Source organism: Punica granatum, chromosome 1, assembly GCF_007655135.1.
Source record: "Punica granatum isolate Tunisia-2019 chromosome 1, ASM765513v2, whole genome shotgun sequence".
In the NCBI taxonomy this organism is placed as follows: Eukaryota; Viridiplantae; Streptophyta; class Magnoliopsida; order Myrtales; family Lythraceae; genus Punica; species Punica granatum.
The window spans coordinates 673,252-684,633 of record NC_045127.1 but is presented as its reverse complement, the minus strand read 5'-3'; the positions used below and the strand labels follow the sequence as shown (position 1 = coordinate 684,633).

The following is an 11,382-nucleotide window of genomic DNA, read 5'->3' as shown; positions in this document are numbered from 1 at the left end:
ATTCTTCACTTAAAAAATAAAACTACGTCTCTTCCTTCCTTCCTTCCCCTCTTCAAAATTGTTTCGAGCTCTCCATCTTTTCCTTTCTCCACCCCAGGCTAAGTTTTGATCTTAAAAAAAACTATATATATATGCATATAAAATCCCGAATCTATTGTTGAGTGAACATTCTCATTCGAAGCAGGCAGGTTATGACGCACCAATACTAGGCCTAGTGCCGTGACCCAGCATTGACGAAATAGAGGTGGATGAGATGAATGGCAATGACGAAATTGAGAATTTCGAGCGGGGGTTAACTGGGCGAGGAAAGGTAGAGAAAGTGACAAAAATAGATGATGCATCGGTTAGATTTGTTGGTGGCGACAATGTATGAGATGAGGTTGCCATGGGGATACGAGACGAAGATGGAGAGGATGAAATTGGCACCGTTTTCTACTCGAAATACCACGATGATTATTAGAATCACATAAAAGAATAAGAGAACGTGTTTGTGGTGGCTTTGCTATAATTAGACTTACCGAATGTTTGTTTATATGTGCGAATAATTACATAGTGATCCCTAGTCCGTGTATAGAAATATTACGAACCAATAAAAGTGAAGACGATTGGGAAAGGTCACGGATTACTGCATGAAGATAAGTGTCAATTACATTTAAAAAGAAAAAAGTGTAAAGAAAATACTCGGTATGTAAAATGATTAGATCCAAACATTCTATTAGTTGAACCTCTCGATTGATCATGTATCCAACCGCTTATAACTCTAGCAAAATTATCATGTTTTCTTCTTTTATTGCTGAAATAGTAAATTATCTTTAAGTAGAGTATTTAACGGTCACATATGTAATGCGGTCGGTAATCGTCACGGTTCAATCTAATTAAACACATAAATAATTTCAATTAATAAATTATTTAATATTATATTGTCACAGAAAAGAATAGTATCTTGAATATTGTAAAAAATCAATGGGAAATGTTAGTACTAGCAATCGGTGACAGACAAGTAATTGGATGACCACAGGGTAAATTTCCCGTCCTTATTAAGTCGCGGTAATGAGGCACCTCACGCTCTCCAGAAGAAGAAAAGAAAAGCTAATAAGGAAAACAACTGGAACCGGGAAAAGGGGGAGTGCAAAAAGCACAAAGTTGAGTGGAAATAGGAGAACACGCAAAAAAAAAAAAAAAAAAAAAAGCGACCGTGAAAAAAAAGGGGGTATATTTATCCGGTAGGAGGCCCCTGCACGCCATCCAAAACAAGCGACTGTCTCTGTCTCTCTCTCTCTCTCTCTCTCTCTCTCTCCACTCTTTGCTTGCGATTGCGAGCCGTTCAAGATAGAAAAACGCTATCCACTCCGACAGCGACTGCAGGAGCAGAGCAATTCTCATCTGCTTCGCGGGCTAATGATAGGTTTAGCAACGTTATCTGATCATCACATCACTGTGTGTCCGGAAAGGCACGTAAGATCCAATCCATTTAAGATATTTTTGGTTGGTATTATTATTATTATTATTATTACCATTTAGAAAGAGATTGACGGCTAATGAGATGTGGTCATGGCCCGGAAGCTTGTCAAAGAAAGCCCGACTCATTGTCGGCCCATCAATTCCTTTGTCTCCCAATGTTTGTCTTGTCTCCGAGCCGAGCCGAGCAGAGGTCCCCTCCTCTCCTCTCCTCTCAAGTACGAGAGTGATGTGCGATATAGATAATTCCTTAGGGATATATATATTTTTTATTTATCATATCTATAGTATTAGTGAGTACACCATTAGTTTACTTTATATCATTTCTAAAATCAACTAATTTTTCTCCCAAAAACCATGCTCCATTACTAAATCGATATTTTGTTTCTCGATTGATAAGCGAAATTTCATGTTCTTATTCTTATTGTTAGTACGTGAATGTTAAAAATTTAATTAATTTTACGTACTTTAGAAGATATAATAACATATTAATTGCAAAAATATTTTATGATCGCATTTCTTTCGACTTGTGACTGCACTTGGTGCAGTTCCTCCTTTACTTCAAAGCAGCTCCATCCCCCCCCCCCCCCCCCCCCCCCCCCCCCCCCCCCCGGCTCGGCTGGCTGATGAAAACACATAAAAAGCAAGTCCAGAAAACTTCTTCTTCTTCTTCTTATTATTACAAATTGCGTCCTCGTACTTCCTCCTTTGAAAATAACAAATCCATCTCTTCTATCTACTTTAATCTATTCTCTTCCCTTCCCCGCAATCCATCAGTGCGGTCCATGACACGCTTCTAATGGGTCGTGAGTGCAGGCGACCACTCCCCATAAGAAAGAATCCCCAATATAATGCCAAAACTGAAATTATCACAAACAATTATTTCCCTCTTGCAGAGAAGAGAGAGAGAGAGAGAGAGAGAGAGAGAGAGAGAGAGAGAGAGTAAAATATGGAGGGAAAGTATGAATGAAAAAGATAAAAGAGGGAGGAAGGGGGGAATCCAACAACTGAGCGTCGAAAATACGCGCCCCAGTGCTTTCTTTACGTGTATTTTTATTTCGAATCGAAACTCATTATAAAAGAATCCAACTTTTCTAGGATGAATTTTTCCTATTTAAATTACAAGTTTAAATTCTAAACTTTATTTATGAAAGAAAAACACAAATCCGTCGAACCAACAACCGCTGTCGATTGGACTATTATTTAATTATCCATCTCTGCATTTTAATCCCTCGGAATCCTGCGCATCTCCTCAACCATCCACTGTCCACATCACCCCAATCCAACGGCTAATGCATGCTCATATCCCCGGGGTGACCACGATAGACACGCTAGCACCATGGCATTAAATCTTCGCCCTTCTGATTATTTTTCTTTTCTTTTCTTTGGGGTGCATAAAAGACATACTATCATCATTCGGAGCTCCTCCTCTCGCTCGCTCTGTATCCACTGCCTCCCTGCGCAGGCGCCGTTCACCTCTCTGGCCGTACGGTCACCGGAGGAGTCCGAATCCAGGGTTCCGGCGAAAGATGGCGCTGCTGTCGGCTCTCGCCACCGAGATCGCGATCCCGGTCTGCGCCGTGATTGGCATCGTGTTCTCCCTGGTCCAGTGGCTCCTCGTATCGAAGGTGAAGCTCACCCCGGAGCAGCGCTCCCCCGCGGCTGCTAACAGCAGCAACAAGAACGGTTACACCGAGTGCCTCATCGAGGAAGAAGAAGGCGTTAACGAGTACAGCATCGTGGCCAAGTGTGCTGACATTCAAAATGCCATCTCTGAAGGTATTTCCTTTCCTTTTCAGTTGCTCCCTATTCTAGACAATTTAGTTTCTTATTTTCTTTGTTTGCTTGTTCTCACATGGTTTTCTGTGTTCAGCTGCTGAAACGACTGGTATTTCATTGGATGTTGGAATGCTTTTTTCTTAAATCCCGTAGCATTGTAATGCTAGGACGCAGATTTTGGTCAAGATTTGAAACTTATGGTGGCCCAGAAAGTGGGATTGTCAGAAGTAATGTGAAAGTTGAGAACTTTATGCCTCTGGAGAATTTTCTTAAACGTGTCAAGTAAAACGACGGGGTAACATGAGTATTCCTTGTGCACCTATTTAGGGTTCTTGTGAAAGGCTTTAGCTGGGTCTTTTGAAGCATATCTGAGATAGTTAATATAATACTTAGAATCTGCTTTTTGTATATATATTTTTCTTTCTTTAATCTTTAAGATTGAATGAAATTGTTTTGAATGTTTTGGTGGATCAGACATGTTTGTATTTTGGGAAGAGTGTTATCTGGTGTAGCTTTTATTTATCGTATAGCCATTAGTGGGAGTTGTCATTTTCGTTTCATGTACATAAAGGTAGCCCTGATTTTTGGGTTACCCATTTCACGGGTGTAGCATGTGAACGAGAGTGAATAAGATATTCCATTTGGTCGTGCAAGCATCTTTAGGAATCGATGCGTGTGCGAATATATTCTTTAATAATTGAAGGCACAATATTTTTTGGATTGAGTATGATTAAATTTTTGGGACACGTGTTTCTTGAATTTTCTCTTCATTATGACCTAGGCTCATGCTGTCTTTGCTTCCAAATTGTCTATACTGTGTGCCATATTATATTACACTTTAAATATTTTGAAAGCATTGGTTGATAATATCGCCTTAGAGATTGGAACAAGCGTGTCTGGCTCCCATGAATTATCTTCAGCCCAAAAAAAAAAGGAGCATGGATTGCTCCCTCAACTTGGTTCTTCCAGAATAATAGAATAAGATGCAGTTGTAGGTTATACCAGTTCCTTTGTCACCAGTTATGGTTAGTAAAAATTATTAAACATGATCTCGAGTATGATAAAGATCTGATTTCAAGTTCAAATTTCAGCTCAAGATTGAGCTTTATAAAAGCCCGTGCAGTAGCAAAGCATCAAAGTCTGTTCAACCATCGCATTATATTACATATGAATAGGAAAATGGTATCGATGGAAATTAGCATTTAACCTCCAGCCTATTTGATTTGATAGCAGCTCAACTTTTCTTTATTTGGCTTTTGTCGATGGCATCATCAATAACGGAGTTAGATTTTTTCATCATGTTATGGCTGTAACAGGTGCAACATCTTTTCTTTTTACGGAGTACCAGTATGTTGGGATCTTCATGGTTGCTTTTGCAATATTGATATTCCTCTTCCTTGGCTCTGTTGAGGGTTTCAGCACAAAGAGCCAGCCTTGCACTTATGACCCCTTGAAGACATGCAAGCCAGCATTGGCAACAGCCATTTTCAGCACTGCCTCATTTTTGCTAGGTGCTGTCACTTCAGTCATCTCTGGGTTCCTTGGCATGAAAATTGCTACCTATGCCAATGCAAGGACTACTTTAGAAGCAAGAAAGGGAGTTGGCAAAGCCTTTATTACAGCTTTCAGGTCTGGTGCAGTTATGGGTTTTCTTCTAGCTGCCAATGGTCTGTTGGTGCTCTTCATTGCCATCAATCTCTTCAAATTGTACTATGGTGATGATTGGGAAGGTCTCTTTGAGGCTATTACTGGTTATGGTCTCGGTGGATCTTCCATGGCTCTCTTTGGAAGAGTGGGTGGTGGCATATATACTAAGGCTGCTGATGTCGGTGCTGATCTTGTTGGAAAAGTTGAGAGAAACATTCCAGAAGATGATCCAAGAAACCCAGCTGTAAGGGAGCTGAATTTTCTGGGTACATTTCTATAGTATGTCTTAAACTTCTCGACTAATGAGATTTGTTCCTCAATTGTTTAGGTGATTGCTGACAATGTTGGTGATAATGTTGGAGATATTGCCGGCATGGGATCTGATCTTTTTGGCTCGTACGCTGAATCATCTTGTGCTGCGCTTGTTGTTGCTTCCATCTCTTCGTTTGGAATCAACCATGACTTCACCTCTATGTGTTATCCCCTCCTTATTAGTTCAATGGGTATCCTTGTATGTTTGGTCACAACCCTCTTTGCCACAGATTTCTTTGAAATCAAAGCTGTGAAGGAAATTGAGCCAGCATTGAAGAAGCAACTCATCATTTCTACTGTCCTGATGACCTTTGGAATCGCAATAGTTAGTTGGATAGCCTTGCCATCATCATTCACAATCTTCAATTTTGGTGTCCAAAAAGAAGTTAAAAATTGGTATGTTTTTGAGACCTTTGATAGTTGGTGCCATATAGTCTTATCTTTTTATCTACTCAATTTTCCATGGTCATGGCTCTGCAGGCAATTGTTCCTGTGTGTTGGTGTGGGTCTTTGGGCTGGTCTCATTATTGGATTTGTGACTGAATATTACACCAGCAATGCCTATAGGTGAGATAGTTGGTTTTTATCATCTGAACACCAGTGTCCTCTAATGTCTGCGCTGACTACATTTTCTCTTTTTCTTTTTGGCCCTTGCAGCCCTGTCCAAGACGTTGCTGATTCATGCAGGACTGGAGCTGCCACAAACGTCATTTTTGGCCTCGCCTTGGGATATAAGTCCGTCATCATCCCAATTTTTGCCATTGCTGTCAGCATCTTTGTTAGTTTCAGCCTTGCTGCCATGTATGGTATAGCTGTGGCTGCCCTTGGAATGTTAAGTACTATTGCTACCGGATTAGCCATAGATGCTTACGGTCCCATTAGTGATAATGCTGGAGGCATTGCTGAGATGGCTGGCATGAGTCACCGCATCCGTGAGAGAACTGATGCCCTCGATGCTGCAGGGAACACTACTGCAGCCATTGGAAAGGTATGTGATGTTCTTTGGAATATGAGGGCATTCTGAAGATCTTGTTAAAAATAGTAGAAATGTCTCTAAGACCACATGTTGTGTGTTAACATCTCAAGAAGCCAATCTATTTTTATTTTGAAATCACTTTTTTTTTTCATGTGTTGCATTTTGAATTTACTAAGTTAACTTGCCTTATCATTTCGTTTTATGTTTACTATACCTGATGCTAGAAATTTCATTGACTGCTTGTTTCCCTATTGAAGGGATTCGCCATTGGATCAGCTGCCCTGGTGTCATTGGCCCTTTTTGGTGCCTTTGTGAGTCGTGCTGCAATCTCAACTGTTGATGTCTTGACCCCGAAAGTCTTCATTGGTCTGATTGTGGGCGCCATGCTTCCCTATTGGTTCTCTGCCATGACCATGAAGAGTGTGGGAAGTGCAGCTTTAAAAATGGTTGAGGAAGTCCGCAGGCAATTCAACACCATTCCAGGTCTCATGGAGGGTCATGCTAAGCCAGACTATGCCACCTGTGTAAAGATCTCGACTGATGCCTCCCTTAAGGAGATGATTCCCCCCGGTGCTCTTGTTATGCTGACTCCTCTTATTGTGGGGACATTATTTGGTGTGGAGACTCTCTCTGGTGTTCTTGCTGGTTCCCTTGTGTCTGGTGTTCAGGTAAGGTTGTCATGTTCTTATTAAATTTGAAGGAACTTCTAATTCGGGTTTGTAGGAATGTGCTGATTACTTGATGTTTATCTGAATGTTTCTTTTTTTAACAGATAGCAATATCTGCCTCTAACACGGGTGGTGCATGGGACAATGCCAAGAAGTATATTGAGGTGAGAAGCGATCATTCTGTTATTGCATGGGACTTCCATCACATGCAAGGATAATTATATGATGAACTCATTTTCTCTCCTCATAACTAAGAAGGTGACACTGAATTTTCGAGTACTCTATTTACAGGCTGGTGCCTCAGAGCATGCGAGGACCCTCGGCCCCAAGGGTTCGGACCCACACAAGGCTGCTGTCATTGGAGACACCATCGGGGACCCACTTAAGGACACCTCGGGCCCTTCACTTAACATTCTCATTAAGCTCATGGCAGTGGAGTCGCTCGTGTTTGCCCCTTTCTTTGCTACTCATGGTGGCCTCCTTTTCAAGATCTTCTGAGCTCCGGAGAGGGGAGGAAATGCCAAGTACAATCAGGAAACCAAGACCATTAGCTTCGTATTCCCTTTCAAACTTTATTTGGATTAAAGTCCTTTCCCCAATAGTATGGTTCTTTTCTTCATGCATAATCTCTCTTAGTTTTAGTGGACGAATACTTTTGATGGGTCGAGATGATGATGATGATGCAGAGAACACTCATATGGGGGCACTTGGAAAGCATTAGGGAGGTGTTAACATGTTACTCTTCTTCTAGTCTTTTAGAGCCAGAACGCATCCTCAGCTTTACTTAAATGTATCCTCGAACTTAATTTAGCCCAGGAGAACATTTTGGATGCATTTGGTTTGGTCTGGTTTGGTTTCCGAGTGTTGCTTTGTTTGTGTTGGGCGGTGCTTCTTTCCTCGCCTGGTCAATCCCTGATGTTTTGGCGGTAGCGTGAATCCACGCTGGTTTTGCAACTGCAGAAATTATAACCTGGACATACTCAAGGAACACGAAATTTAGAGGTCGCCAGGTTCTTTACTTGTCTGGGCAGCTAAACTGAATGCAGAACCAGTTTTCAGTCTGCAGATGTTTTTCTCTTATGGAGTACCAACAATTTATGGCAATGCCTAATTCAACACGAAGGCTCCCCGTGACTGTGCAACACGTTTTAAATATGCATTACATAATTGAATGAGAGCAGGGCATCTTTTTCTACACGAAGTTATCAGGTGTGTCAGTTTGTCGGTGTATGAGAAGATTGGAACAATTCCAACTTATCTTTCATTGAAAATGCAGAAAGGCTAAAATAGGCCGTGAGCCTTTACGTAAAAGGAAACTAATTAAGGCTAATTCCTATATGACTAATATCTATGACTACCAATTGTATTACAATATTTCTATTATATAATATTTCATAATACTCCCTTTCAAGTTGGAACGTGAGGATCGCGAATGCTCAACTTGGAAAGAATAAAACAGAAGCGATCTCGTCCCAACGTTTTCGTGAAGATATTTGCCAATTGAAGTCTAGTAGGCAGATGATCGGAAATCACAAGTCCTGTCTTGATATGTTCACGAACAAAATAACAATCGATCTCAATGTGCTTCGTTCGCTATTGAAAAACATGATTAGCTGCGATATGTAGTGCAGCTTGATTATCACAAAATAGACGAGTTGGTGAAGCCATCTGTACCCCAAGAGAAGAGATAAGACTACGCAACCAGATGATCTCGCTGACAATTGCCGTCATTGCTCGATACTCTGCTTCAGCAGAGGAGCGAGAGACTGTTGTCTGTTTCTTCGTCTTCCATGAAACGGGGCACCCTCCAAGCTAATGAAGTATCTCGTAATAGAACGATGGGTCAGAGGGCCGACAAATTTCGGTTTTAATCTGAAAAACCCTAGACTGGTTGCCCTCTAAATACCTTTCTTTGAGATCATCCCATAAGTTTTTGGCGTCCACCGCATACGCCAAAATCGTGGAGTTGCATCTTTCCCACCATTCTCTGAGAGGATCGTCTTCTCCTGGTTTGTCGAGGGATCCATCGATGAAGGGCAGTTTATTTCTTGCTTGAGGCACAATCAGCATTGCTCGTGACCACGTCTGGTAGTTGTCGCCATTGAGAGCACACCCGATTACTTGGGCGCCCGTGTTATCAGACGACATTAGACGATACACTGGTGGGACTTCAATGCTCCTAAGGGAGCCATCCCCTGCCTCCCTTTTCTTAGACGGGTTAGTCCTTAATCTTGGACTCTTCTCATCTTCACTAACATCCGACATCTTGAAAGTCGGAAAATTTTAATCGGTCTAGGAGCGTCAATGCCCTGATGAGAAGATTGGAACAATTCCAACTTATATTTCATTGAAAATGCAGAATGGCTAAAATAGGACGTGAGCCTTTGCATAAAAGGAAACTAATTAAGGTTAATTCCTATATGGCTAATATCTATGACTACCAATTGTATTACAATATTCCATAATAGTGTAGGCTCCATGGAAAAATACTGTCCATACACGCGTAGTAGTTTGGCTATGCTCGTTTTTAGTTAGTCCAATCGGGTACCAGTTGTCCTCTCATATCGCTTCCCCCGTCAGTTCAATTGACTGTTGTATAGCGCACGAGCAAGTGTTGGGGGGGTGGGGGGGTAGAGCAGGGCAACCTGCGTAGTCCTTCCCCCCAGTCCAATCAATGTCGTTAATAATCGTTACCTTTCCTCACTGCTCTGCTTCCACTTCTCCTGCTGCTCCTCCTTCCAGGTGATTTTGGGTCTGCAATGCTGTCATTTCCCTCCAGACAGCTCTCTCTAGCATCCCCACAATGCGCTCCGGTGATCTATTCCTCCTCTCTCGCCGTCTCCCAACCCCTCGGTCCCTATAGGCCCACCATTTCCCCTCTCTGCAAGCCCCGCCTTAGGTGCCTCACCATCCGATCAATCGACGCAGCTCAGCCCTACGACTACGAGTCCCACCTCCAATCCAAGTTCCACCGCTCCAACTCCCTCAAGATCGCCATCCTCGGGTTCGGCAATTTCGGCCAGTTCCTCGCCAAGGCCTTCGTCAGGCAGGGCCATACTGTCATCGCACACTCGAGGTCGGACTATGGAGCTGTTGCGAAGAGGCTCGGGGTTACATTTTATTCCGACCTGCACGATCTATGTGAGCAACACCCGGAAGTCGTGGTGCTCTCTACTTCAATTCTGTCCATGGAGAAGGTGCTGAGGTCGATCCCTTTGCAGAGACTGAAGAGGAGCACCCTTTTTGTTGATGTGCTCTCCGTGAAGGAGTTTCCTAGGACTTTGTTCATGAAGGTATTGCCTTTTCTCAGAACGCGTGAACTAATTTCCTGTTAAATACATTTGAAGTTTGTTGTTGCCTAGGCCATGATTGTTGTTGCAGTTATGATTGGTATATGATTCCAATAGATATTAGAATGTAATGTGGATCATCAGAACTAGCTAGGAGTTTGTTCATTGAGAGTTGTCGCTTGGCAATGTCTTGATTGGTTTTCTCCAGTTTCTCTGGAGTTTTTTCTTTTCTGAAACATGGCTTGTGGCTCTAAATTGTCTGGTGAACTCCTATCGGTAATCCTGTGCATTTTCATGTGTCTCGGTTATCAATGTAGTCTCATAATATATTTCTAACAGTCATGTTAGGTAAGCTAATTTGACATCTTCCTCCCAATTATAACCTTAACAGGTTCTGCCCGATGAATTTGACATTCTTTGCACGCATCCGATGTTTGGCCCAGAGAGTGGTAAGAACTCATGGGCGGGGCTCGCTTTCGTGTACGACAAGGTCAGGATCGGAGAAGATGAGTTAAGAATCAACAGGTGCGAGAAGTTCTTGGACATTTTCGCTCGAGAAGGCTGCAGAATGGTCAAGATGCCCTGCTCCGAGCACGACAAATATGCGGCTGGGTCCCAGTTCATTACCCACACTATGGGGAGGATGTTGGAGAAGTTCGGTCTGGAGTATACCCCTATCAACACGAAAGGATACGAGACCCTTTTGGATTTAGTGAAGAACACTTCTGGGGATAGTTTCGACCTTTACTATGGACTGTTCCTTTATAACAAAAATGCACTGGAGCAGCTGCAGAGGTTGGATATGGCCTTCGAGTCCCTTAAGATGGAATTGTTTGGGAATTTGCAACAGATTTACAGGAAGCAGTTGTTCAGTGATGCAGAAGAGGAGACCGTTCAGGTAAGGTGGTCGGAGAGCCGATCTGTGGCACCAAAGCTGCTTCACGAAGGTGCTCCTCCTGCCGCTCCTGAAGCTGCTTCAGAGACTGTTGCTTGAAAAGGATTGTGAAGCAGGTGATATAATTTTACTTTTTAGGTAGTCATTATTTTCTAATTATCATTGCCATGTATCCATGATGCCCATTTCTTAACCTGCGCGATGAAGAGCTGCTGGTGGAGTTGATATCGTAAGAAGAAAAAAATATTTTGGGTTCTTAATAATCGATGATATAAATTCTTATGAATGAAGCTGATAAAATGAAAATAAATTGGTTCCTTTTTTGGGCCGTTATTGTTTAAATAAATTGGTTCCGTT

The 11,382-nt window shown here is 42.2% G+C and overlaps 2 protein-coding genes across 2 annotated transcripts; both read left to right on the top strand.

The window, feature by feature from the left end:
• Window positions 1-2,818: 2,818 nt before the first annotated feature.
• On the top strand, window positions 2,819-7,730 carry LOC116198979 (pyrophosphate-energized vacuolar membrane proton pump). The gene is made up of 8 exons (XM_031529262.1): window positions 2,819-3,237; window positions 4,554-5,128; window positions 5,213-5,592; window positions 5,677-5,763; window positions 5,854-6,184; window positions 6,430-6,840; window positions 6,945-7,004; window positions 7,132-7,730. Exons 1-8 carry the CDS (start codon window positions 2,988-2,990, stop codon window positions 7,336-7,338), a joined length of 2,301 nt encoding a protein of 766 aa, XP_031385122.1. The 5' UTR covers window positions 2,819-2,987; the 3' UTR covers window positions 7,339-7,730.
• A 1,681-nt stretch (window positions 7,731-9,411) lies between these two features.
• On the top strand, window positions 9,412-11,342 carry LOC116199117 (arogenate dehydrogenase 2, chloroplastic). The gene is made up of 2 exons (XM_031529413.1): window positions 9,412-10,133; window positions 10,522-11,342. Exons 1-2 carry the CDS (start codon window positions 9,600-9,602, stop codon window positions 11,122-11,124), a joined length of 1,137 nt encoding a protein of 378 aa, XP_031385273.1. The 5' UTR covers window positions 9,412-9,599; the 3' UTR covers window positions 11,125-11,342.
• Window positions 11,343-11,382: the final 40 nt, after the last annotated feature.